The following is a 27,449-nucleotide window of genomic DNA, read 5'->3' as shown; positions in this document are numbered from 1 at the left end:
ACAGAATGAGAAAATGAGCAAATGAAAGAATAAAAGAATGACAGAATGAGAAAATGAGTGAAAGAATGAATAATGGAACAACAATGAGAAAATGAGGGAAAGAACGAATAAAAAAATGACAGAATGAGAAAATGAGCAAAGGAACGAATAAAGGAATGACAGAACAAGAAATCAGGGAAAGAACAAATAAAAGGACAGAACGAGAAAATGAGACAAAGACGGAAAAAAGAACGACAGAACGATAAAATGAGCAAATGAACGAATAAAGAAACAACAGAACGAGAAAATGAGGGAAAGAACAAATAAAAGAATGACAGAACCTAAAAATGAGACAAAGAACGAATAAAAGAATGACAGAACAAGAAAATGAGGGAAAGAATGAATAAAGGAATGACAATGAGGAAATGAGCAAATGAACGAATAAAAGAATGACAGAATGAGAAAATGAGGGAAAGAATGAATAAAAGAATGACAGACCAAGAAAATGAGGGAAAGAACGAATAAAAGAACGACAGAACAAGAAAATAAGCAAATGAACGAATAAAGGAATGGCAGAACAAGAAAAAGAGCAAATAAATGAATAAAAGAACAACAGAACGAGAAAATGAGCAAATGAATGACTAAAAGAATGACAGAACAAGAAAACGAGCACACTAATGAATATGAGAATGACGAGTAAATGAGCAAAAGAATGAATAAAAGAACGATATAACGAGAAAATGAGGCAAAAAATAAAAGAATGACAGAACAGGAAAATGAGCAAATCAACAAGTAAAGAAACCGAATGAGAAAATGAGCAAGTGAATGAATAAAAAAATGAGAAAATGAGCAAATGCACGAATAAAAGAACGACAGAACAAGAAAATGAGGCTGTCCCAATCTGTGACCTATCATGTTTCCTTTTTGGAGTGATTTTAACTTACCGGGACCTGCCGAGAGGTCAGCACCCAGCACTCACCTCTCACAGAGGAGCAGTGAGCTTCCACACTGTCGTCTTGGGTGAGACTCTTGTCCAATGCTCACTAATGCTTCTAATAACAGCAGCCGACTCCCAGTTAGAATTCATGAGCACACTGTTTATTGAGGTGAAAAATAAAACAACTTGGGGCAGGCAGCTCAAAGAGGTTAATCAAAAGACATAGGATCTTTAAAATGTCTTTAAAACACCAAATACCAAACACTTATATATGCCCTAATACTTATATATAGATACACTTTATCATTTACACACCCAGATTAACTATTATTATCTAAGAGGGGAAGAGGAAGGAGGGATATGCCCGATGCCTGACCCATATAGGGTCGCGGTTTGTGTGGAGATAAGTGAAGCAGGAACACCTGAGGGAGAGAAATTATACCAAAATGCAATCCCTTACTTTATTCCTGAGATCGTCTAGGTATTTATATATTAGGTGCAGATGTCTTCCCCTGCAACCCGGTCTTAGAACCCACGGGTGGCGGGAAGAAGCCTCCCCACAGGTGGTCAGCAGCAGGCAGGACCGCAGGCAGGCAAGGACCACAGGCAAACAGGGACTGCGGGTGAGCTGCGAGCTGGGACTGCAGGGAACGGGGGCTCCAGGGAGCAGGGGCTCCAGGGAGCAGGGATGAGCCGGGACTAGCTGGGAGCCAGGACAGCAGGCAAGCAGGTAAACAGGAACAGGGACCTCAGGCAGGGACCCTCAAGGAGCAGGTCAACCCCCAAAAGGCAAGTAGCAGCAGCTTCAGTGTCCATCCAAAAAGCGCGCAGCAAGCAAGCAGTCTCTTCTGTTGCTTTGTTCCCAGTCGGCCAGTCTCTTGTTTCTGGGGCTTCTCAGCCAATCCGCCAGGGACTTTTTCCCACCACTGCTGTCACCAGGCAGGCACGCTGTTTGCAACATTGCTGCGGTCTTCCAGCCAGGGCTCCTCTCTAGCAGCTAGCTACCGCCCTCATGGCTGTTTTATGGCAGAGGAGGCAGGCAGACAGCAGAGGGTGTAAAGTGCCTCTTGGAGCAGCCATCTTTAAGTCAGTTATGACTGCTGACCTAAAGGGCATATTAAGTCTGGGTGAGGAAAGGTCTGGTCCTTCACAGCATCTAAACTACAGCCATTTTTTTTTTTACTCTTGTAACAGAATTCAAATTTTTTACATCACAGCTTCCTGTTTTTTTTTCCATATTGAAACCTAAATTAAACTGTATTTCACAGGAACTCATGGGCCATTTAGAGTGTTTTTGTTTTGTTGTTGATTTTGGTTTTCTGTTTTAGCAGTTTGTTTTTTGTTGGGTGGTTGGTTTTTTAAAATTAAAAACCACTACCCTCAGCAAAGCTCTATGACTTAACTTCTACTGACAATGCACTTTTGCTGACAATGCTAACACTGAAAAATACAAGCTCTCTAGACATACCTTCCCCTCAGGAGCTTTAGTCTTTCAAGGTAGCAACAGTGAGGCTATTATGCCAGAAACAACTATATACTTCAGATTGATGTTTCATGTTAAGACTGGCCTGAACTAATTTCAGCCTGTCACCTAATTCAGGAGTATTAATGGCACCAAATTTTTGGACAAAAAACAGGTAATAGTTACATTTACAATTAAATCAATTTCCCATTACATTCTAATGATTTACGTTACAAGAATTACCCAGCTATCAAGTGTCAGTTACAGGTTTTCCGGCTTGCAATTGTGCACCTCGAATTCCTAACCCTGGAAGACACTATTCCTAATAATCTACAGTTCTCAAGTCATAGAACAGAGGCAGTGATGCCCTATGGTCGTGTACTCCCTACTTTTAAAGAGGTTACTATAAAAAGGTAACTGTATTAATCCAGTTTCAGTTTATACCACGGTAATATATTTTTTCCTTAACAGTAGGCCCACTAACAAACTCTTACAAAAAGACAGCCTGGAGAAGAGGACAGAAAACCCTGCTGATTAGCACAGGTAAGAGTGTTCCACCTGCACTTCGAGGCTTTGCATTCTTCATTTATTTCTTATTGCAGGACCCCAAGCACACCACCAGGGTGTGCCTTTCACTTTTCAACAGTACTTCAGAACAATATAATAATTTATCTGAACTCTGTTTCTTATGCTTTATTGTTACTCACTATTTCTAATAATAGTAACTTCAGTTTAGTAACTTGCGCCCGGTTTCAGACGTAAGAATATTACAGCAAAATGACAGCATGGAAAAGGTAACCAGAGCCATGGAAATTTAAAGTTCTACGGTACAGGCCAACAGTAACAAAAATGAATCAGTGTTTCAGTACAAAAGTACAGGAAGCTTGTGAAAAAGGTTTAAGTGCTGAAGGAGAGATTCTGAACAAAACAGCAGCACTCCTACACATTTTGGACTGTCTGTGCAAATTCAGTGTTAATAAAATACCTGTCTTTGAAACAGAGGTCAGGAAACATCTCAGCTCCTACAGTGACAGTCACAGGCCTGGCATCATCTTGTTAAGAACTGGGTTTCTGCTACTCAAGGTGTAGAGCTCATGCACACAGGCTACTCTGCAGCTTATGCTAGTGTTGCCAGCTTGTCAATTAAATCATCAACAGTGTTCACAAGAAGTTTTGTATCCTCCTTCTCACTCATGCGATGTTGGCCACTTTTGCGGAGAATAACATCCACGTCTTTGCTCAAAACACGATCAGCAACTTGCATAGAGATCTGCCAAGGGACATCATCATCCTTCATGCCGTGAATGAGTCGGATGGGACATGTTATAGGAATAGGACTATTTAGCACACAGTGATTTTCTGCTTCTCTTATAAAGTTGTATGTCAAGGAGTAATACCCTTCCTCATTATGCTTTGTTGGAAACTTCCATTCACCTTTTTCTTCTATTTCTTTTTGGGCCTGTAAAAAAGAGAGCAAAGAACAGACAAGACAGATGTTACGAGTTCTTTAGAGTGCCTCAGCCTATTTCTGTTCTAAATGCAGCGCAGCTTCCCCAAGCATAAAATTTCACTTTGTCCATTTTTATTAGCAAACAAGGTATATTCCTGTTCACCTTCCAGCATCTGAGAAGACAAAACCCCCGCTATGTCACAAAAGCTACTCTGCACATCTCTCCTGCAAATTAACCCAGGTAGGATTCTCAAAACAAAAAATCTTCTCAGCTAGAATCTGTCAGAAAAAAAAGAGGTACAGCCACAATAAACAGGAAGTCTCTGGGGTTTCAATCAGTTCACTGAGCTGCAAACAAGGAGGATCCTAGGAAATTCTCCAGTGATCAACCTTTTCAGTCTTTGCCACAGTAGCTGTGTCTAAACACTCTATTTCCAGAATCTTACCTTAGTGTTAAGTAGCAATATTGGCACTACACAGTGCCTTACAAAAAAAAAAAATAAAAAAAAAAAATCAGGAGAATATTTTATTCTGAAGTATGAGCTATTTGTTGCCACATTTGTCACATTGTAACACCCCGTTTTCCTGAAGACTGGACACCATCATAATCCAGGAAGCAATTCAGAAAGAGACTTCCCACCACCTAAATCTTAAAGTCTTCACAAGCATGCTGGTCTGAAGAATTGCCCTTCTATACATACAGCCTGTGTCAGATTCATGTCATCCAATGTCATCTCAATTGCTTTGCAGCTACTTCCTCGAAAGCACAAGTATCCAACTATAATTAATGCAAATTTCAACACCGAAATCTAAAGGACTGCTGAACTGCAGGGATCTGACTTCATGTCCTATATGCCACAGTAATAATATAAACACATTCTAGGTAGTGCTCAAATGAGCTCCATACTAGGAGTACAGTATTTTGCAGACTTTTGGATCAATGTAAATTTTTGGCTTACCTCCACCACCAACACAAAAGAATTACCAGAAGATTTGCAGGAAAACTACCGTTTGAACAACAGAATTTCTTAAATGCTTCATAGAATTTTTTAGATGCCACAAAAGCAAATAATCAGCATTTACCTCAATTGGAAGCTTCTTAAAAGTTGTTATGAGATGGTCTGCTGCTACAGCTACTCCAACTAGAGCAGCTACTTTATCTGGTCGTGCTATTGCAGCATGAATCATCAGCCATCCACCTAAGCTGGAGCCCACCAGAATCTTAAAAGAGAAAAAGTAAGATATTATATTATAGGAAACAGCTAATTATGATTTTTTCTTATACAAAGCATCAGTTTTCATTTCAACTACTTAATCCTTGGGCATAATCCTGCTGTCCTTACCCAGGCAGAACTGCTGTCACTTCCAGTAGAAATTTTGCCTGAGTAAGCACCACAGGGTAAGTACCACCTCTGGTGGTTTGGGTTTTTTTGTTTGTTTGTTTGTTTGTTTTTGTCATGGCTGGTTGTTGCTGAGACTGAAACACTGTAAACAAAATGAAAATTGAAATAATTCAGTATTACATGAGTACATGTTTCCTTCTTAAAATAAATGCACATGATAAAGGTTCAGTGCAGCGAAAGCAGGTCAACAAAAGCAAATCGTAACACAAATTGTTTTAAACACAATACTAGGCATTTCCAGGTTGCAGGAGATTTCAAGTTTTTTACAGTAATTTCTAAAGTAATTGAAAAAGTCAAATGCTGCTTCTGCTGATTTTTTTAAAACTATTTTATCATATAGAGCATATATTAACTTGTAACATTCCCGCAAATCCTTTAATTAAGGTGGAACCTCCACCATGGGGCTTTCTCAGACTCCAGGGGACAACACCACTGCTCTGAGAAGGAGGCTTTAATAAACAACCTCCAGAAGGTCCTGCCAAACCACCTTTCCTGGATTCTGTGATCTACCTGCTTGCAGACGAAGTTCTATGAATAGGACTTCTTACATTATTCACTTGAAAGCAAGCAGGTGTAAGCTGTTAAATGGAAGCTACTGTTGACCAGAGCTATTATGGCATATTTTTTATTAATCTTCTACCTACTATATAACCATACCATATTTAAAAATAAAATATAACCTGTGGTCCATCTGTAAGTTCATCCAGTATACACAGAACATCTTTTCTCCACTTCCCAATTGTACACTCCTCAAGGTTACCATCTGAACTTCCACATCCTGTAAAATCAAATCTGAAAAAGTAACCATCAAAATGAAACTCATGGTACTGTCTACAGCAAAACAGAAGCTAAATAAACAACACCAATGAATCAAACTAAGAAGGGGACAAGATACCACATTGGATATTTCCTTACTTGGTCCTGCATATCACTAGCATCAAAAATCACAAGAAAAGAATTTTAAATACAACAGATACAATTAAGTGATGCAGCAGTTTCTTGCCATTTGATGCAAAAATACCCAAATTTAACAGGATATGCCCCTGACAAACAATTTCCCTTACAACCCAAACTCAATATGCTTCAATTTCAAAGATATATTTAAAATGCACAAACTCTCTTTCAAACACTGTTCCCAAATACAAAGACTTCTGATACTCAGCACTTAACCTAATCTATCAAAGGACAGTATCACGAAGTACGTGCCTGTTCCTTTAAACCCACAGAAGGCACTGGACATCTTCAAATGCTTTGGGAGTCAAGAAGCCCTCTTATAGTGATAATTTACAGAAATTAGAACTCCAAGTGCTAAACCTTAAATTTTTAATGTTCTCTTTCCTTCCTTTTTCATTTTTGTGCCTGTAGCCTTAATAAAACACATAGTATAGACTACAGAAAATTATCAGAGAATTTTCTGAATTATTTTCAGAATACATTCTCCTGATTTACCTCAGTTTCTCTTCATGTAGACAGAAAGCCTACATTTGAAATGGAAGAAAGACACTTCTTAGCTTGTGTACAATACAGCAAGCATTTCTAAACCAAACACCGAAGTTTACATCTTTTTGGCAAAATCCCCTCCCCCAACCCATGACACTTATTTTCTCAAGAACAACCCTGTTAATATACCTGACGAAGGCATGACCTAGAGAGTTGCAGAAATCTTCAAGGGCAATTGCCTTCTGACCATTCATATTTGAATTAAAGCCTGGAAGGAAAATAACCCCTGGATTCCTGCCTTTTAGCTTATGATAAGCAAGTTTTGGCCGATCTGGTCGAGTAAGAAAGCTGATCGATGATTTCAGCCTGCAAACTAATAAAAAGAGTTATTTAGTACAATCCTTATGTTGGCAGAAATACTACTAATTTATAAAATTAGGATTCAGGAAATATAGGCGTATAATGTGAAAACAGATACTCTAGCTCAAGAGAAAGGAAAGAAGTATCTCCTATACTTCTCAATGACTACTAGTATTGATCAGCCTGGCAGGGAAGGCTGATTGTAATTGATGTCTAGTGATAGGACAAGGGGCAATAGGTGCAAACTGGAGCATAGGAGATTCCATGTAAACATCAGAAAAATCTTCTTTACTGTGAGAGTGACAGAGCCCTGGGACAGGCTGCCCAGAGAGGTTGTGGAGTCTCCTTCACTGGAGACATTCAAAACCCGCCTGGACACGTTCCTGTCTGATGTGCTGTAAGTGACCCTGCTCTGGCAGGGGGATTGGACTGAGTGATCTTTCAAGGTCCCTTCCAACCCCTAGGATTCTATGATTCTGTAATTCATTCTCAAATCATCAAAAGCCAACAATGCAAATTCACTCAGGAAGTGGTTGACTGAAGACAACTGCTATGATTTCCCATACTTCATCTGTCCTCATGTTTTATATCTGGAAGAATTTACTCATTTCACATGAAATAATATTTTCTCATCAGCTTAGTGTAACTTTTTTATTTTTCCAGATTAAATTAAAAAAAAATATAATAATTTTGGGACTAAAGTACTGTGTGCAATAGTAACGTTAAAAGTATGTAAGGTGGCAATTTTTTAATGCAAAAGTAAAACTGGTCAAAACGTCATCTGTGTCAAACCCCCAGATCCAGAAAATCTATAAAGGAGGTGTACAACAGCGAGTTAAAAAGTGGGAACTGGCAAAAAAAATATTGTAACTTTTAAAATATGATGAAAATAAAACAACATTAGCATTGTTTAAAACCAAACTAAATAAACAACATCTAGCTTTTTTTCATAATATCATCAACAGCTATTTCTGCTTAAATGAAAGATTACTGCCAGGAACACTGAAAAAATAGGTTCATTTTTACACTATCTCAACATCAGTCTTTTTCTCAGATACAAAGCACAGAAAGTAAAAACAAAAAAAAAAAACCAAAGCTATTTTCTGTAAAAAGAGCAAGACATTAAAGACATCCCATAAGAAGACAGAGGTGACCCCTGCAGAGCTATGATTTTCTCGTGCATCTCCAAAAGAGGCACAGATATCCCATTAAATGGTTTGGTGTATTCTTGCTGGAGAGGTTACATCATTCCAGTATTCAAACTGTTCTCTGTTTATCCAGAATGAAATCACTCTCAGCCAGCCTTAGTATTTTGCAAAGGCTTTAAAAATGGAAGATCATTTAGTGCAACTTCTGCCAAAGTAATCTGCAACACATCACATGAGAGAAAATTTTCCTACTGGCTTAAACTTGAAATTATTTGTTTTTTAGTTCAAGATAACAAGCCAGATACATTTGGAAAGCAAACAGTAGGTTGGACTCTGTTATTCACATTACTAACCATCAAAAAACCCCTGAATTGGTCTTAAACAATGAAAAAATATTAACAAAGGAAATGCTAGCTAATAACTATGCTGAATCCCAACAGCTGCCACAGTATTCAGCGTTTAGCAATCAATTGTACCTCTTCTGTGAGGGCAACTAGTTGAGAGGTGTTAGCAAGACTTAATCTGCTCTATTATTCCACTCAGCAAGATAATCTGTTAAACTGAAAGCTTGGTTGAGACTTTTAAGATGTTGACATTCTTAATCCTTAGATTAGAAGATGACTGGTTCTTTCACACTGCAAATCAACAGTGGGGTACAAAACTATACACCACCAAATACATCAGGGCTTCCTAGTGGTATGACTGGATAAATCCTCCAAAAAAGGGCCATGCAAGTATCACACCACATACATTTAAGTATCACATCACATAGATTTAATTAACACTTAAATGTTCCACAGCTTTGAGTTCTGTTTTCTTACTACCAGAGAGATTACGTCCAAGAGATTTTGGGGAGTTTGTTTGTTTTTAAACTTGCACATGCAGAAGTAGATGTGGATGCATAGATGAAGAAGGATGAGGCTAGCATTCAGTACATGGAAATAATTCCATTTGAACTAGAGATTAAAACCATTAAATCTTCACTGAAAAGATGGGACAGTTATTTATCCTATTGATGCATCAATTATTATAAAGGAGACTAAATGCCACAGTAAAGGTCTATCTATTCAGATGCATCCATGCTACAGCTTTTGGTTTGTGTGTGCCTCTATCAGTAAGCCAGTCACTACTGTTACCTGCCAGTAACAGAGGAGATACAAGAGGTGCTAAACCTGTCAGAAGAAGAATTAGGAGTATTTTTTTCCCTCCTTAAGCCTGGATAACCCCCTCTGAAGCTATTGGTTTTACATCATGCAGCACCCTGGAGGAGCCCTCAAACCATTCTGACACTTGGGTAAGCTTTCAGCTGCAGCTGCAAGACACAGCTGTTACCTAAGCGATTTCACAAACCAGTATTCCACATTTAATGAGCTACTGTAAGCTCACCAGCAGCAACCCTAACCTGAATAATGCAAAATCCTAAAGCAACCTTCCCAGCCAATCCAAAAGCAAGATTCACTTCCCTTTGGACAGTCAAAAACATCAATAACTGAACAGCTTCGCAGAAATTTCTCCTCCTCTTTTCAGTGAAAGACCTCGATAAGAGCAGGGAAGCACCTCTGCGGGGTGCAAGGTGGTACTCGGTGGGAAGGAAAGAGAAAGAAACTCCACTGTATTCAGGTTTTTAAGCAGATAGGACATGCCACCCTTAGTGGCATATACATTTTACTCATTTGTACATTGAGCAACCTCAGATGAATTACCTCATCAACAAGAACAGCTGTCTGTCAAAGTTAAGGCAATGGATGAACTGAACACGTCAGAGAAGCACCGAGTCCGGACTGGCAAGAAGGGGCACTACGTGTTTGGGCAGAGGACCATCTCACTCCAACGCGGATGCCAGTAAAGCTGTTCAGGCGCCTGATGAAGCCACACATGCAGGCATGCTTCACATCCCAGAAAGCCAACTGGCCCAACCCCTCCTATTGCCAGCTCCTCAGAAAGAAGCAGCAAGGTGGGAAACCAGCTAGCTGACCTCCAGACACGCAGGGCTTTGCAGTGCCTGCTCTCCCCTCCGCGCACACACCGCAACACTCCCCTTAGGCTCTGCGGGGCAGGAAAAGCCCGTCAGACACCCCGTCCCTCGGAAAAGCGAGCTGATCATAGAATCATAGAATCCTAGGGGTTGGAAGGGACCTCGAAAGATCATCTAGTCCCACCCCCCTGCCAGAGCAGGGTCACCTAGAGTACATCACACAGGAACGTGTCCAGGCGGGTTTTCAATGTCTCCAGCGAAGGAGACTCCACAACCTCCCTGGGCAGCCTGTTCCACTGCTCTGTCACTCTTACAGTAAAAAAAAATAATAATCTGATATTCACCTTAAACCTCCTGTCCTCCAATTTGTATCCGTTACTCCTTGTCCTATCACTGGTCATCACTGAAAAAAGCTGAACTCCCCTATCCCCGCCACAGGGTACGCGCCCCGGCCGGCCCTGAACAAGACAGGGCGCTGAACGGGAGTCGGGGGGGCTGGGAAATGTGCCTCTTCCTGCCGCCTGCCCCGCGCTCTGCCAGGAGCAAACGCACCTCCCCGCAGCCACCACACGCGGTACATACACCCGGCACGGCTCCCCTGCCCTCCCCCGGGCTCCCGGGCCGGCGGCGGAGCGGCGGCACCCGAGGGCCAAGCAGAGGTGCCCCGGGGCCCTTCCCTTACCCGGGAGCCCCAGGGCCGCCCTCAGCGGCGGCAGCAGCAGCGGGAGGGCGCAGGGCCGGCGGCGGCCGCAGCCCCGCACCACGCCCCGCAGCGCGCCGGCCGCCGCCATGGCCCCAGCCCCGCACGTCCCGCACGGCCGGCAGCGCGGCGGCCCCGCACTGCGCATGGCGGGAGCAGGAGGCGGGCGCAGGCGCCGCGGCGTGATGGAGGCGGGGGGCGGGCGTCCCGTCCGGGGGCTGGCGCGGTGCGGGTGGTGCCGGGTGCTGCTCCGGGAAGTAGAAAAGAAGGTTTTTGTCAGTAAAAAACACTTAGCGTTTCCCTTAGGTGCGTGTGCGTTCTGGAGACGGGACCCGCCTGGAAGGCGTGTGTGTACCAGGCAAGGCGGGTACGACCCGCATTGGAGACCTCCGTGCCTCAGGTTGCCTGTGTGTGCGGGGGTATGCTGTTCGCGTCGGAAATGAAATACAGTGTTGCTTCCGCATCTTGGTGTTAGGAATGCAGCGTTGTTTTCGCACCCTGGCGTTAGGAAGATAATAGTTTGTTTCTGCCCGAGTGAAAAGAGACTTTATGGTGACTGGAGAAGGGGGATACCTGGGCATTCCAAGGACACTGAGGTGATTTGTGGTCCAGGAAACTGAGGGACTTAATTGGGCTCCGTCTGGGGGAGCTGAGATACCTGCACATGGCGAAGGCCGTGATGAAGTCAGAACAAAGTCACTCCTGTGTTACTCCCCGGGACAGGATGGCACCAGAATGTATAAATCATTTACATGTATAAATCATTCTGGGAAGACAGACGAGGGGGCAAAAAAGGTCAGAATTAAACCTTAAAAGGTAAAAAGTAAACTCCTAGAATGCGATGTGTAAACAGGGGTGGGAAGCTTATAGGATAATCAGAAGTGTCGGATAGGCTGTAAACCCTGGACTACCCAGCCAGTGGGGAAACGGGAGCAAACTTTGTGTCGGGAATAGGGAATATAAACAGTTACTCACCTTACTATCAGGTGTGCCTACTTGTTGAGGTCACCCATTCTTGCAAGAGTGTAAATAAACTGTGCTTTGTTGAAGGATCTGTTTGGGCCTATTCGTTGGCGTGACAAACGTTTCTCGCATTAAGAAATATGTATTTTTATATAAATATAAATACAGTGATGTATGTAATTACCCAGCCCTTACAGACGGCCATTTCAGAACCCATCATCCTTTCCATCACCTCTCCAGTGGCAGCTGCTTTCTTAGCCTGCAGGACATTTAAACCATCTCATACCACTTCCTTATTTGTGCGGGCATGGTAAATAAAACAAGGTCTTTATGCACTGCACCTTTTAAATTCAGGCCATGGCAGCCACCCTGAAAGGAAGAAAATGCTAAGGGAGGTCAGTGCTTGCAAAAGTAAGAGTTTTTCCCAGACAAGTGCCGGGCCAGTCCCTCTTAGCAGCTGTAGGTGAAGGGATGCAGGGGGTGCGGTTTTTGAGACACAGACTATGTTATTTGTAATTGCCTGAGATCCTTCAGGGAGGTGGTAAGACACTGTCGCAGGTTGCCCAAGGAAGTTGTGGATGATCCCTCCTGGGAAGCCTTCAAGGCCAGGTTGGACAGGGCTTTGAGCAACCTGGTTTAGTGCGAGGTGTCCCTGACCATGCTGGGGCAGGCAGGGGGAGTGCTGGGTGGAACTAGATAGCCTTTAAGGTCCCTTCCAGCCCAATCCATTCTATGATTTTATGATTCTATGAATTTTTAATTGCCTGAGTGGGTACTTTACGTGTATGGTGGTCACCTTGTAGGGCTTGCAGACTGATCATAAAATATGGTGACTACCACCGTGGTTTGATTGCATTGTTTTGATGTCCACCACTACAAAACCCACCACACTTTGTGGTGATGATAGCAAATTCAGTGAAAAAACCCCCAACACAAAACCCCATGGGCTTCTACAATGAGCTAATGCTTCCAGTAATTCAAGTCATGTCTGGAGTTAAATATTGGGAAAACTGGGATACCCCTAAACTTCACCAATTTTTGTTTTGCAGTTAAAAAAAAGAAAAAAAAAAAAGTCTATATCCAAGGCTGGTGATGAATTTTCCAAGCAGAGTCATAAAAAATGAAAAACGTATTCAATTATGTACACACACTAAACAGGATGTGCTCCTAATTTCATTGCCATCTGAAATGCTGTTTTCCGTAGCTCTTTTATGGGGAAACATATGCAATGGTTAGATTAAACATCACTAAGAAATAAAAAATAGCTTGCACAACTGTATACAACTATTTAAAAGACACGCACAGGTGTCCCAAGATGAAGCAAAAAGAGAATATTTAAAACAAGCATATTTTTAAAAATGTTTATTGAAATGCCTTCATTGCATCATGCAGGATACAAAAAATCATTATTAGAAAACCTTTATAACCATACTTAGGAGTAAAATCAAGATACATCAGGGAAAAATAATAATTATATAAACCAAAGCAATTTATTTCTGATAGTGTTTCAAATCATTAGATTACAAGCTGTGATTTCCACAGTTCATAACAATTAGTTTGTGATAATAGTCCCTTCTTTCATGGTTCAAGTTGAAACTGGTGTTTGTCATGCTAGAGCAAAGATATCACCTGTATATATCACAAAAAGTTCAACCTGTTCATTACAGATACAGGGTTTTAAAAGTATAATAAAAATATTCTGCCATCATACTTCTATTCTGCTTTTGGTTTATATTTGTCCCATCAAAAGCCATTAACTTTCCATCAAGAAAAAAAGGCTAATGTGCTTTCTTCTATTACACAAATGACATAGCACATAAGTTTTGATTACTGAAATAGAGCCTCTTTACAGTCATATTGTAAGAGACTTTCTTGAAGTTTGGTTCAATTAAATAATTTATCTTTTTGCAATAGCGCTCAAGGACTTTAAAATGAGAAATCACTGCATCTTCAATATTTTTGTTGTTTTAGGAATCAATTTACAATGTTCAGGGTTTTTTATTTGAAAACTGCTTAGTGTAAACTCTTGGAACTTGCCTCTCTCTTTTTATTCTATTTGACAGCATTATTCTGTGCAGGTATGTATTTAAAAAAAAACCTTGGGGTCTGAAAACTTGGCTCCAAAGAATTTGTTTAGGTAGAGATTTTTATACTGGCTTCAAGGGGTCCAACATTTGAGAGGTTTCAGAAGAGCATCCACTTGGCAGAGTCAGATTAGAACCATGCTGGGACCTTATTAGATAAAAGAAACAAAAAGAAGATTGCTGTAGGGTCTAGAATCAGTTCATTCTATTCAAAAGGGAAGACTAAAAAAACTTTATCCTTATGCAGAAATTAATACAGGTGTTTCCATTTCATATTCTTGTGGCAAAACACATCTTTATAAAGCCACTGCTGTCTTTTTTTTGTTGTTGTTGAAACATACAGTGGGTATCACTGAGCATCTGAACACACAGAATATTGTAACAATTTAATTACATTAAAAGTCATGAAGAGTTTTGGTACAGTCCCCTTACAGAAAGCTAAGTACAACTAACAATATGAAGACATGGTAAGGGAATTGTATAACTCTTTGGCTCGGCTGTAATAATTAACTACTAAGGCAAGAACTGTGTGTACCTTAGGGTTGCTTTTTTGTTTATAAAATACTTGACTAAAAGTTTTTAAAAGTCACCTAATCATCTATAAATGCCAAATGCTGCATATTAAAATATATGCTTATTACACTTGTTTGTTCCATAACTAGAGTTTTTGCTTACTGATAAGAACATACACATTTGTAAACTGTTTGGCATGATTTTTTGAAGACATTCTCCATATAAGAGAATCTGTAGAAAATTACTGAATCAAGATATTGTAATTTAAATTGCCCAGTTATCCATTTTGGAGCACTGTGATTCTTTCAACAGCTTTAGCTCTTTCATTCCTGTAAAGATCAACTAAAACAAGTAACAACCCCCGCCCCCTTTTCAATGCATTTGTAAAACCATCTCATTCTGAGGTTTTGGGTGCACATCATAAGGAGGACATTTGAGAGTATTCAGTGGCTTTTCAGATTCCCCTACATATGGCTAACTTCATATGTTATGTTATTGCAGTATGCCCTGTTGCCCCCTTTTATTATAACATGAAGTGGGTGTAGCCTTCTGCGCCTGTGACAATGACATCCATCCATATCCTCATGGCTTCTGGGGAAGGAGCAACCATATAGTATATCCGGTCATGTGTCTTAACGCTGAAAGTGAGCAATGGGTTGGGACTCTAGAAAATAAATCAGAAAGAAGGATAACAAAAAATGGCAGTAAAGCCATTTATTTGGACCAGAAGTAAAATTACTTACAGGAATTTTTACGATAGGGTTAAGGAGAAAGATGAAGTGCAGAATGCTGTAGCACTGCATCCTATGTATCAGCACGGGAAGCAGAGATGTGTTTAAAGTGTTTGCATCAGCATAAACACTTTTTTACTACCTGTTTCCACTAGACTATTACACAGTAGTACTGGGCTCCAAATGTTGTTTTTTGCCCAAACAACTAACTCCCCCCTATGTCCAATGGTCGCTACAACGTTGGTTTTCACAAATCCACGTCCCAAAGATATATTCAGCTTGTTCACAGCTTACGTAAATTACAGATGAGTGGCAGGAATTGCCATGAGCTGCCAGCACCAGTTAACTCCCACCCTGTGACAGATGCATTCAGACATCCCTTGATTTGCCAGAGTCACTGATGTCAGTGGTCTCACCACTGGACTAAGGAATTTCTCACAGAAAATCCCATGTGGGACCAGCACTTGGCAAGTAGACACTCTTTTCTCTGATTTTGTCAGTATTAAAAAAAACCAATGAAACAACACAGCAGTAATAATGGATCTGGTTTGAACTTCCTTTTCCTCCACTCTGTGTTTTTTTGTTTGTTTTTCTAATAATGCCAGCTCTCCCTTTGACTTTACAGCAGCTACTATACTTTGGGTCCTGCCATATGATACTCAAAACAACAGTAACAAAGTTTACCTTATATGCATTCTTTAGATGATCATAATAGACTTCTTCAATAGCTTGAAAATATATTACACCTTTTAATTTAGTTTCGTGTTTGTCTAAAATGGAAAAAAGAGAATGATTTTTGAGAACTGAAGTGAACAGTACTTCAAGAAGCTAACAGAAGGACACCTGTCTCTGAGATACATCCAATCTTCCAATTCCATGAAAACCAGCCAGATGTCACATAGGTCACAGGCTAAGATCTACAGTTTGCCTTCAAAGAAAAGCTGGAATGATAAGCAAATTTGAAATACAATTTGATAGCAAAAGCTTTACATTAAAACATAATTTGTACTTACTAAAAAAAAAAAAAATCTTCCTGTTTATAATAATCTCCTTCAGTCTCAAGGTAATATTTATTACTCAAATACGAGGTTAGCAGCTTGTTGGCAAGTTTCCATGAGCTCTGACACATGGAAAGGTTTACAGGAGGTTAAAAGTGCCCGGGCACCAGCTGCAACATCACAACTACCTGCTTATACTCTCCTACTCTGACACCCAAGGTGAAAGCCAAATTAATTAGATGCAGTTTGCCCCTGTTGTGAAAGGGACCTTCCCATTTGCTTCAGAGCACCCAAAGTAAGAATGCCTGAATGGATAGTTACTCCAGGGACACTACAAACAAGGAGTAGGTTGTTATGCAGTGGTACTGTGTTTCTGAAATAAAGATTGGGAGTCTTCTCACTTAAGTTTTGACATCTACAATGGAGACACAGCTGACTTAATCTCCCTTTAAAGGCAATGGAAAGAAGCAGACACTTGCAGGGGTTCAGTTCTAAACTATTTTAGACATCTGATATTGCCTTCTGTCTCAGCATTAGAGAACCTCTAGGGCAAGGAGCATATGGACTGTGAACTTAGTGGTCACACTATGATGCTTCACAATAAAAATAAAAAACAGGACAGATATGCATCTACAGTACCCTCCATTTTCCTGGAATGGAAGAGAAATTGTTAAATAATCCCAGAGGGTGTTAAGATGCATCACAACTGCATGTGACACTGAAGGGCAAACTTCCTTCCACTCCCAATAATTTTATATTAGGGAAATATTATAATACCTTCTGACCCCAAGTTATTATCACCTTAACAGTGAGCATTCATGCAGAACATCTTTATGAGTCCCATGAGAAATTCTGCTCTCATTTTGAACACTCAAAACATACAGCTTACATCCCATCAGCAGCTGCAGGCAGTTTCCAAAACTTCATGTGATACAAAAAAGAAATCCCAGAGACCAAATGATGTAGCACTGGGAATCTTCCTGTCAGCCCCCAAGGGACAGGTAAAAGTAATGAGGTGTCAGCTTATGACATTGTAGCACACATTATACTAATGTAAATGCAATACTGCAGAAAGTATACTGACTGTGCAGCACAAGCAAAAAGTGCCGCACTGTCCTCTCAAGCGCCAGCTGGGGTCTTGGTTACAAGAGCATTTCAGGTACCCCACAAGCTGCCATTGCAGCAGTATTTGTAGAGTTGCCTGTATGCTTCAGGTCAGAAAGTGCAGATCCTTCAGTTGCTGTACTAAATTGTCAGACTTCAGGGTACATTCTTTGTTCAGTACACTTGAAGCATGAAACTAATATACCAATATATTCACTTAAGAGTGTAATTACTCTGAATTTTCAGCATCAATATTTATTTTGCAAGTCTGCTATATAGCTAAATATCTAGACGGATCCTCACTCATACATACAAGCAGCTGCATTTTTGCACAGCTGGTACATAATTGTGATGAAACTGACTTTGTTGGCTGGAATCATTGAGACATTATGAAAAGCTTTATTTTGTAATTCAAGTTGCATTATGGCAGCTATGCTGTACTCAAAACCAAAACCATTAACTATTAACATAACTACTAAAAAAAATTATAATAAAAAAATCAGTACCAGATGGGAACACTACTGTATGCTACAGGCCTTGCTAACCAATAAGCCAGATGTTAAGAACAAAAAAAAATAATAAAAAAATGGTTACATTCTTCATAGTATTGCTGCAAACTAGTAAGAAATATTCAGGGAGTATGTAGTGAATTATTGTAATGGATTCAAGTATGTGTTTTTAAAAAGTTCCTTCTGAGTTGCTGAAAAGCAGTAATGTCATAAAAGGAAATGGAACTGTTTGGGTATTTTTTGTACTCAATGTTTTCTTCTGCTTCTTAGCAATGACCACCCTACACATGTCCTCTGTCTGGCCTCTCTTAATGAGAAATATTCAGAGGACAATGTCATTTTTGTGGCTTCCTCTGAAACTTCAGAGTCAAACTATGTGTAGATTAGCACAGCAATCCAAGAGATATGTATGTTCTTAAATTGCAAATTTCTGGGTTTACGCCAAGATAACAAATTAATATAATGCTTATAAGGGCTCCAGATATCATATAGAACAACTTAAGTGTACAGAAACCTCTTTGGAGTGTATTACATATTGTTAATTTGAAATTTCTTAGACTACTATGTAAACATGGCATACTCAAAAAATCTACTCCTGTATATTTAATTTCCTGAAAGATCTGTCAGCACATCAAGCAATGGAACTGCAGAAGCATTTTATTTCATTGTCATGGTACGTATAACAAATTATCTTCATGTATGAATGGTACAAGAAATCATTCTGTCATCAGGGGAAGTATATAATATTTTAAAATAAATTAAGTGGAGCAATTATTCTGTTTACTAGGAACCTGATGATCTTCCATTTTTCCTCTTGCCTATCCACATCCCTCCTCTTGTCTGTTACACCAATTTCTGTCTTGCCTGGAATTAGGATTGAACAATACAGGGAAGTGATTGCACAAGCTCTGAGTGTATGTGTAAAACACCAGATGAAACAGAAATCTAAGTTTTACCCAGGACTCCTTACATGTTCACAACTCAGCTGAAGGTGATAAGGAAATATGAGGGACAGGTGTACGCTAGTAGTGGTCCTACGACCTACCTGCATAGTAAGTAAAAGTTCTCTTGTTTCTGTCAAAAACAAACCATCGTTTTTTCCACGTTTTTATTTTTCCTCCCATTTTAATCAGAAAGCCTCGGCAGGTCTTCTCTGTGAGGGAGATATGGTAACAGGTCTCTATGTTGTGACCAGCTGTTTCGATGTGACTTCGTAGGTCAAAGTCTTCCTTTCTAACGGGCAAATAGCGAGTCAAGGGACGGGCCTACAGTAAAGAAAAAACCAAAACATTTTTAACAGAACTCTTAACTTCTCCTTCACTCTTTCTGCTGGAAGGACATAACTGCAAACTGCCCATAGGAATCCAAGGATAAATGTAAGGAAAGAGCTTTTGCTGCAGCCCTAATTTTCTTTAAAATAAAATTCCTTAAAACTTGTAACTTTGCAAAGTGTTGGATAACAATAAGAGCAACAGTAGAGCATAGGAGTTTCTTGAAATCATCAGTTGGTAAGCTGGTAAATGGGGGTCACAGCACAGAAAGGTTGTTTTAGAATTAAAACATCAGTTAAATATGAAGGTGTGATGCTGCTTTAGATGAAGTGTAAAAACTTCATTTGCATGATCTTAAGCAAACCTCTTATTTCTCTGGGCTAGATACTCACTACACATTTGTCATCCACTACTATTTTACTGCTACAGGTATTTTCATGCAAAGTATTAAATAAATAATAAGACCGTGCTATTAGAGGAAACAGTAATGAGAATGAACTGTAACCACTAGTTAGTTTCACAGCGACTGCTGTGAACAAAACAATTATTTAATTTTGAACAAATTAAATGTGGTATCTAGTTAACAGCTGGCAATACAGGACAGGGAGCTTAAGTGCATCCCTCTGCAAGAGTCAGCAAAGCAGGACAGGAAATGGTGCCTCATTCTTGAATGCAGATCAAGACTGCATCAAGCCCAGGTCATGGAAGCTGCGAGAACAAGCAGGAGGAAGGAACAATTTGGGATCTCTGCCAGCTGAGGGAATATGCTTGTTTTCTCTGTGCCTCAAGGGTCTAGCACCACCCCTTGGTTTCCCCCCCCCCACATTTTAAACACGGAAGACAAGTCTCCGCAGCTCCTGCTGCAGTCAAGGCAGTAAGAGGCTATACCACAGGGTGTTTCAGAACAAAAGCTGAATTTAGGTGATTTGAGTGACCTGTGGAAGGAGAATCTCCCTCTCTCTCTCCACTGACTCTAGAGAAGTCAGTGACCTGAAGAATCTAATCTGCCCCTGCTCCATGCCTGTTAAACCCCACTCTAAGTCAGAAACTGAAGGGACTTGTGCCTCATTGCATTCTCAAGAACCTCTTGCTGCAATGAGAGTTGTATTTTCCACAAGAACTTTTAGCACCCTTTTAAAATGATGCAGTACTGTAGGGATACAAGCTGGCACCAGCTTTGGCAAGTGCAAAGGTGGAGTTCCTCCCTGGTTCATGTTTCTAAGTGTCAGAAGGTGCTGAAAAAAAAATAAAATTGGGTCTCACTGCACAAAGGAAAAAGTTAAAAAAAATTCTGGCCAATTCAGTCTTCAGCCTATCTGCCAATTAGCAGTAGCTGATAGGGTGTTCTATTACAACACATGTATGCTCCAATATGGGATGGAGATATAAGCATGGTATCATTGTTTACACCATACTTGAGTTGTCACTAAATTTCTTAGCTAAAAATAAGGCATTCAAGTAAAGTATACATAAAATCTAACATTTGATAATTCAATTTTATATAGAAACAACAGAGTGAATATATTTAACCAGAAACAGCTTAAAGTTCCTTTGGGATTTTCCTATTGTTCCAATTTAGCAAGTTATATAGGAACGTTCCTAAAAAAAAGATGATAGTGACTCATGAAACAACAATTTAGCAAAGGTAGCACAGATAACAGCAGAAAGATATTCAAATATTATATGAAATTTTTTGCACTCAAATACATGTATTAAGATGGAGGCATTGTATTGCTATACTGTACTAACGATAAAATTACTGCCTAGTCTAGTTGCTATATACCATGTAGATCTTATTAGTTGCGGTGGAAGAAAACAGGTAAGACCTCTGAGCCTAAAGAAAGCTCAAGATACCTCTAAATCCTAACAAGAAACAAGAAGATGTAGGAAGTAACACTGTTTTAATTAAAAAAAAAAAATTATTCCCGTGTTGTATAGTCCCAGCAACATTAGCAGAAAATAACATTTGGTCTCTAGAGTATGTGTGGAGCTGGAAGAGCCTCCTTATCTGTTTTTTTTTCCAGTCAAATATTTGAGATGGACAATTCACATTCCAAGATATTTTATGTATTAAGAAAAAAAACCCACACCAATAGTTTAAAAAATTAGCACACTCATAAATGTATTTTGTTCAGGCTAAATAATTCAGTTCTGCCCATGCTCAATAACAAACCTTGTAGGATTAATATAATACACATATAGGATGCTAAATAGGTACCTATGGTATTATTTAACATTAAATTAACATCCAGACATCTATCTAAGGCTCCAAGGGCCCAAACATACTTTCAGCAGCACAGTTACGCCTCACAAACACCAAATCCATCTGGTCAACTGAAAGCAGTTCTGTTTACTATTGGCAGAAATACACTTAGTCCCTTCTGTATATCAGGGGGAAGTCTTGCGCTTAGAAACTGTTTCATGTCAACATCTCTCACCTGTGCTCTTTGTTTCTCACGTATTTTTACTTCCTTTTCAATTAATTTTTGCCTCTGGCTAGTTTCTTCTTCCAGTCTTTTCTCCAGTTGCTCTCTGCGGCGCTTTTCTTCTTCCAGAGCTCGTTTTTTAGCTTCCATCTCCCGTTCCTACATACCACAGCATATGTAGAACTTCAATTATATGTGAAACTATAGCTGATAATGTAATTTCTAAGCTAGGACTAAATCCCTTTTTGCCTCTTAAGTAGGCAGAAACATATTCAGCTAAGTTGACCGATAAGTGGAATCAGAACTGCAAACATTATGACTCCAGGAATTAAGGTTCTTTTTAAGCAGCTCTCCTAGCAGGTGCAGGAGCAATGCTGACCTAGCTTCTGGCAAAATTTTGCCATTGACTCATGCACTGAGATAGCAGCTATTGCATATGAGCTCAAAGATGTCGTATGAGGGTAAAACGAGACCAAAGTAAGGGAGGAAAGGTAATTCTTAAGTGTCTATTAAGTGTAAATTACTTGGGGTCCAATGTTACATTTAGGAGGATGTTATGCAACTAAGATACTCACTCTTAATTTTACTCATGAAATTATGCTTACCCTGCTCTCAAGCAGCCTAGTCTTTTCAGCATGGGCTTGTTTCAGAAGTCTCTCCATCTCTTCTATTCTTGCGACATTTGAAGTGCTAGCACTGCACAAAAAAAAAATCAGTTTTTAAAAAGAACACTTGGTATTTGAAGATATATTTTACAGTCCAACATTAGACAGCTTAAGAATAGAGTTGATACTCTTCTGATCCAGTTAGTGCAGTAGCAAAAAAATTATGCATAAAGTACACAGTATGCTCTCAATGTATATTTTCTGTGAAGAATTGTGAAAAATGTGGACTCAAGTGCCTAAAAATGCATCTTGTCAGTGCACTCTGATCTGTTATCTTTTCTCAGCTGACAGAATATGGATGGAGGTGGATACCATGTCCTAGCAGAACACACTACCAATCCTCTGAGCTGGCTTTAGTAGCCATCTGAATATACCAGTCTTTCTGGCTCTCTTTGTTTTGTGTCTCACTGAATTCATCATCAAGAAACTCTTAGTAAAAAGAAGCAGGATTAAGAAGTATGCATAAAGGCCATTCTATCCAGCAAGCCAAAGAAACATGGGTTAGCCACAGAGAGTGCTAGATCCTGGGCCAGCACAACACATCTATCACCTTTCCCTATCCTGTTTTGTTTCTTTTCTCCAATACAATTTCTTAGAAGTGTCTCAATTTTACAGCCTTTTCAACCGTGGCATTTCCACAGTATGCTTTTTTTCATCTTATGCTGTTCAAGAAAAATAATTAATGATTAAATATTACTATATTACCATCAATAATGCCATTAGACTAAAGCACAATATGAAGAAACAGAATGGATTAAAATGCTTAGGGCAGAGTGAAATTGGGATTGTAGTGAAAACACTGTCTGACCACTCAAGTGAAAGTGGGTGTCAGGTGGCAGGTTTCTTCATGCTTTTTAACAGCAGACAGACCAACTGTGAAAGGACCCAGGTAGAATAGAAGTAGTCCAAATATGTGTCTGGGCAAGGAAAATAAAAAGTAAGAATAACATCCTTCATTTTCTGAGCACACCTCTGATGCTTATGTCTGTAAGACCAGGATATTTGCCAGAAGTGTGACAGTCTTCAGAAGACATTTCTCCCTCTGATACTGGGAATGTTTCATGAGAGGATACAATACAATACAAAAATGACATACCTCATTTACCCCAAGCCTCCAGAAAATGTATAATCTACCTGAACTCTAAAAGCATATTGACTCTGAAATAAAGCAAGGCCACTGACTTACGATACCCAAGCCCAGTTTAGCCAAAGTATGTTAAATTGATGAGCAAAGAGAATCTGGGTCAAATAACTTCAGCAAAAGCAATGGAACCATAAATTAAAAATAATTTGAGCAACCTGGAAGATAGTTAATTGCAATAGGTTTTCCCATCTTAAACTAGTTAACACTTCAGCTTAATTAAATTCTTTCATCCTTGATTTGCTTATCCTGCTCAAAGAAACTCATGCACAGGAGAAGATCACAATCTCTGAAAACTTGACCATGAAAACTAGGTTGCTAATTGTTCTGGTTTGGTGAGGTTTTTGGTAGCAGGGGAAGAGCCACAGGAGTGGCTCTGGTAAGAAGCTGAGAAGCTCCCCCTGCTCCAAACCCAGCCAGGGAGCCACTAGAGAGACAACAGATGCGCCTCAGCGACTAACATACAGAAGAACTGATATAACACCTGAGCAGAGAAGCACTTAAAGGAGAAGAGCTGTGCTGGTGGAGGAGAGCAGTGCTGGTGGTTGGTGAGAAAAAAGGTGTCCTAGCAGAAGTTTCCCTGCAACCCATGATGAGATGGCAGCTGTCCCCCTGCACTCAAGGAGGAACATGGTGGAACATTCCCTGAAGGTGCCAGGAGGGGTGAACTTGGCCAGTGGACTTGGATTTTGTGGCCAGTGGATTTGGATCATACAGGTGTGGAAGACCCCGGTGCCGGGGGGAGTTGGTGGTTCCCAAAGGAGCCTGTGACTCTGCGGGAAGCCCAGGCTGGAGCAGCCTATTCCTGAGGGAACCCTGTGGGAAAGACTCATGAAGGAGAGATTCATGAAGGACTCTCTCCCGTGGGAGGGACCCTGTGGGGAAGCAGGGAAGGACTGTAAGAAATCCTTCTTCCTGAGAAGGAAGGAGCAGCAGGAACCACCAGCCTGTGAACTGACTCTAAACCCCATCCCCCGTCCCCCTGTGCCGCCGGGGGGGAAGGAGGGAGAAAAACCAGGAACAAAATGATTGGGCCCAGGAAGAAGGGAGGGTGGGGTAACATGTGCAAGCCCTGCTCTTTGTGTTGTCTGTGTCCTGTGTGTGTTTGATTAGTGTGAAATTAAATTATTATTTTTTCCCCAAGTTGAGTCTGTTTTACCCGGGACCTTAATCGGTGAAGAACCCTCCTTGTCCTTTGTCTCGACCCATGAGCTTTGTCCTCCTCATCCCAGTGTCGGGGGGGGGGGGGGAGGGGTTGAGGGGGAGGTTGAGTGAGCGGCCATGGGGCTGTTCCTTTGTTGTTGTGTTGGGCCCAAACCACTACACTAATGAACCTTGAAAAAAATAGTAATTTATCAACTCACCAAACACTACAGTGGTACTGTTTCTTCTATGCTTTAAGCACAAACATATTTGATGTATTTCCAGTAAAAAAAGTCTCAACTTATACAAGGTAAAATAAAATTTATGTATTTTAAATATGTCAGAACAAAGCATCATAAAATATTTCCCTTTTAAGTTTAGTATGGTTCGAAAAGATCCTCAGAACAACCATCTGAAACAATCTGAATTCATTTTGCATAAGGGAAGTTTTGTCAAGGAAAATTAACTGCCTATCTTCCAAGTTTTATCAGCAAAATCTGACCACACTCTTTTTGTCCCTCACCAAAGGTTCATTTGTGAGAAACTCAGAGATCTGTTGTAAAGGGTCCTTTTCTGGTTTTTGGGTTTTTTTTTCTTCAAGCATTTGCTGGAAGCTGCAGAAGAGCCAGAGAGAGGCAGAAGGGCAAACAGCACCAGTGAAATTCAACAGCTCTTGGGGCTCTCCTGTCCTGGACTAGAGATTCCATTTACAAGATGGCTCCAAGGTAGCTAAGACACATACCATCTTCTTTCAAAGTGGTCAGAGCAGTAAGAAAGATGTATTTCATACCACTGCCATGTTAGATCACTGCAGAGACAGTTAATTCCCAGCCTGTCTCCAGCTATCAGATATTTGCTCACTTTGTATCTATTTAAAACAGAAATCCTCAAAACCTGAGTCCTAATGTTTTTACTTAAAAAAACCCAACCAAACAAAACCAACCAATCGGAAAAAAATACAGCCCAACCAGCAGAATGATGGCCACTAGTATTTTCTGAAACTGTTAACACTGCAGTGATAAAAGATGACAAGTGCAAATCAGTGGGCTAACACCCACAGGAAACAGATGCTTAATAAAACACAACATGCTAGGCAATAAACTTGTCCTTGTGTTCACAAGGGATTCTTAATCCTGTGACAATGTTGTACTTAATTATCAGCCTCCACTTATGCTTGTGAAAATGCTGGGACAGGGCTGTGAGCAGAAATTAAAGTGCTATCATTAAAACAAGACTGTCAGAAGAAAATTGTTTGCACAGAATTTTGAGACTCAGCTGCACTTTTCTTTTAACACAGGTCATTGATATTCTTTTTATCTGAGGAGCAGTGTCTGAGCTGACAGCCTCTGAGGATGAGAAAAGTAGATGAGGGCTCTAAGCCTTTCAGTGTCATCTCTTTGTTTTTCCTGACCCAAAAAAGGGAGGGGCAAAAGAGCAAAAACAGATCACCAGAAAAGCCCTAAAGGTTTCAGCATAAGGCTCTAGTAAGGTAACATACTGGACATGCAGAACAAGTGTACTTCATCACCAACAGATGTCTTTGAGACATTTCCTATCACAGGAAGTCTCTAATGATCAGGGAAGAAAGCTTAGGTATTACCTGAACATCAACAGCTTAATAATTTCAGTTCAGGACTGACACTCGTTTCGCTATGGCCTCCCAACATTATCACTGAGCTTCTCCATATTTTTATTTTCCATCTTTAAACAAACAGGTGAGGTGATAGTTAAATTTGATGATGAAAGGCTACATAAATACTAAATATGATGTCTGTGTAATGATCTTACATTTTCTTAAACAGTTTGCCGCATTCACATTACCATGCCATCAATCAACATATTTTTTTATTATAACCCTATGACCATTGCAACATCAGAAAGAAAGATGATTTACCTGGAAATGTTATCCGGTGAGCATGCTGATATGCTTGTCTCCATACTGTCAGAACTGTCTAAGCTTAGTGAATCAAAGGCATGGTCCTTGTAACTACGATCTGGGAAATGGAAACTATTCAAATACACATTCGATTCTGATGCTGTTCTGCTGTAGAATTCAGGAGACTTCTGCCTTTGGTTTTCACAGATACGTTGATGATTATATCCTACAGAATAGAGAGGAAGCATTTATTTTACATATAAATTTTTTGACCCAAACATATTAGCAGCACAAGCATTTTGAACATCACCCCAGTCTTAACTGCACTATGACCAAGTTATTACAATATTAGGGATAATTTCAAAAGCTGATCGTAACTCAAAACCTTTAAGTAAATGTTTTATCTATGATGGGCACAAATATATGCAGACTAATATAGCTGACTTGTGAATATGTAATCTTATATGTGTATCATGCAAATTTAATTGGAATTGATGAAATGTTAACAGCAAAATGAAAATTAGGCCTAATGTGGAAAGCAATGCAGCTAAACTCAGGAATCTAGAAGAACTGACACTGATTAAAGCAAAAAAATAATCCTGATAATCAATGGTCTTGAGTACCTGTTTGGTTGATTTTACTGAATGTAGGTTATTTTTTTGTCTGTTTTGGTAACTTTGCCTTCTAGTAACTGCAAGTTGTACTTTTAGTTTCAGCTGAAATAATAAAGGCTACTTGTCCCAACATCGTAGTTTCTAATGTGTAGATACTTTCCTGGAGTTTTGAAACTGCATTTCACTGTACATGACTGAAGCAGATCCCTACAGCTCAGTGACTAAAGAAAAAGAAGGTTTATGCATTTTCCCCAAAATCATCCTTTCTGAAAAGGAACTTAGTTTGGCTATGTCTTTTTTAAAAAAATACTTCTTCAGAATTATTTTTATCTCTTGTCTCCATTGATCTTTTAAAATAATGTAGCAGTATTTATACAGGCTTACAGAGAGGTTGTTGGGCTTGCTTGCTGAAGAGGAAAGTATGATATTTGTAATCTTAACTGCTGAAGTAATTTTACAGTGCCCTTTTAAGATTTATTTAATCCATGTGATTACAAATGCAACTGCACTGCTCATCCTTGCCTTCAATCAATGCACAAAGTGAGACTTTCTCACAG

At 39.9% G+C, this 27,449-nt stretch overlaps 2 protein-coding genes across 11 annotated transcripts in view; both read right to left on the bottom strand.

The window, feature by feature from the left end:
- Positions 1 to 594: 594 nt before the first annotated feature.
- ABHD10 (abhydrolase domain containing 10, depalmitoylase) lies at positions 595 to 10,995 on the bottom strand. 3 transcript variants are annotated; one of them, XR_007890345.1, is made up of 6 exons: positions 10,837 to 10,995; positions 6,861 to 7,044; positions 5,912 to 6,023; positions 4,912 to 5,049; positions 3,364 to 3,837; positions 595 to 1,073 (listed from the first exon to the last, which is right to left on the bottom strand). XR_007890345.1 is itself a non-coding variant. In XM_051627546.1 (5 exons), the coding sequence occupies exons 1-5, from the start codon at positions 10,943 to 10,945 to the stop codon at positions 3,496 to 3,498; spliced, it is 885 nt and encodes a 294-aa protein (XP_051483506.1). In that variant the 5' UTR covers positions 10,946 to 10,995; the 3' UTR covers positions 1,056 to 3,495. The 3 variants fall into 3 exon arrangements, 1 of the variants encoding a protein (XP_051483506.1); XR_007890344.1 differs by having other exon boundaries at positions 1,056 to 2,021; XM_051627546.1 differs by having other exon boundaries at positions 1,056 to 3,837.
- A 2,169-nt stretch (positions 10,996 to 13,164) lies between these two features.
- PHLDB2 (pleckstrin homology like domain family B member 2) overlaps positions 13,165 to 27,449 on the bottom strand; it is a 70,291-nt gene continuing 56,006 nt past the window's right edge. For all 8 annotated transcript variants that reach the window (XM_051640251.1, XM_051640102.1, XM_051640167.1 and 5 more), the window contains 6 exons: positions 26,297 to 26,504; positions 22,059 to 22,149; positions 21,466 to 21,612; positions 18,802 to 19,021; positions 15,830 to 15,915; positions 13,165 to 15,078 (listed from right to left, as the gene is read on the bottom strand). In XM_051640251.1, the coding sequence (XP_051496211.1) occupies positions 14,938 to 15,078; positions 15,830 to 15,915; positions 18,802 to 19,021; positions 21,466 to 21,612; positions 22,059 to 22,149; positions 26,297 to 26,504 (893 nt within the window). In that variant the 3' untranslated portion in view covers positions 13,165 to 14,937. The remainder of the gene's footprint in view (positions 15,079 to 15,829; positions 15,916 to 18,801; positions 19,022 to 21,465; positions 21,613 to 22,058; positions 22,150 to 26,296; positions 26,505 to 27,449) is intronic.

Source organism: Apus apus, chromosome 1 (genome assembly GCF_020740795.1).
Source record: "Apus apus isolate bApuApu2 chromosome 1, bApuApu2.pri.cur, whole genome shotgun sequence".
NCBI lineage: Eukaryota > Metazoa > Chordata > Aves > Apodiformes > Apodidae > Apus > Apus apus.
This window is presented reverse-complemented; position numbering and strand designations above follow the sequence as displayed.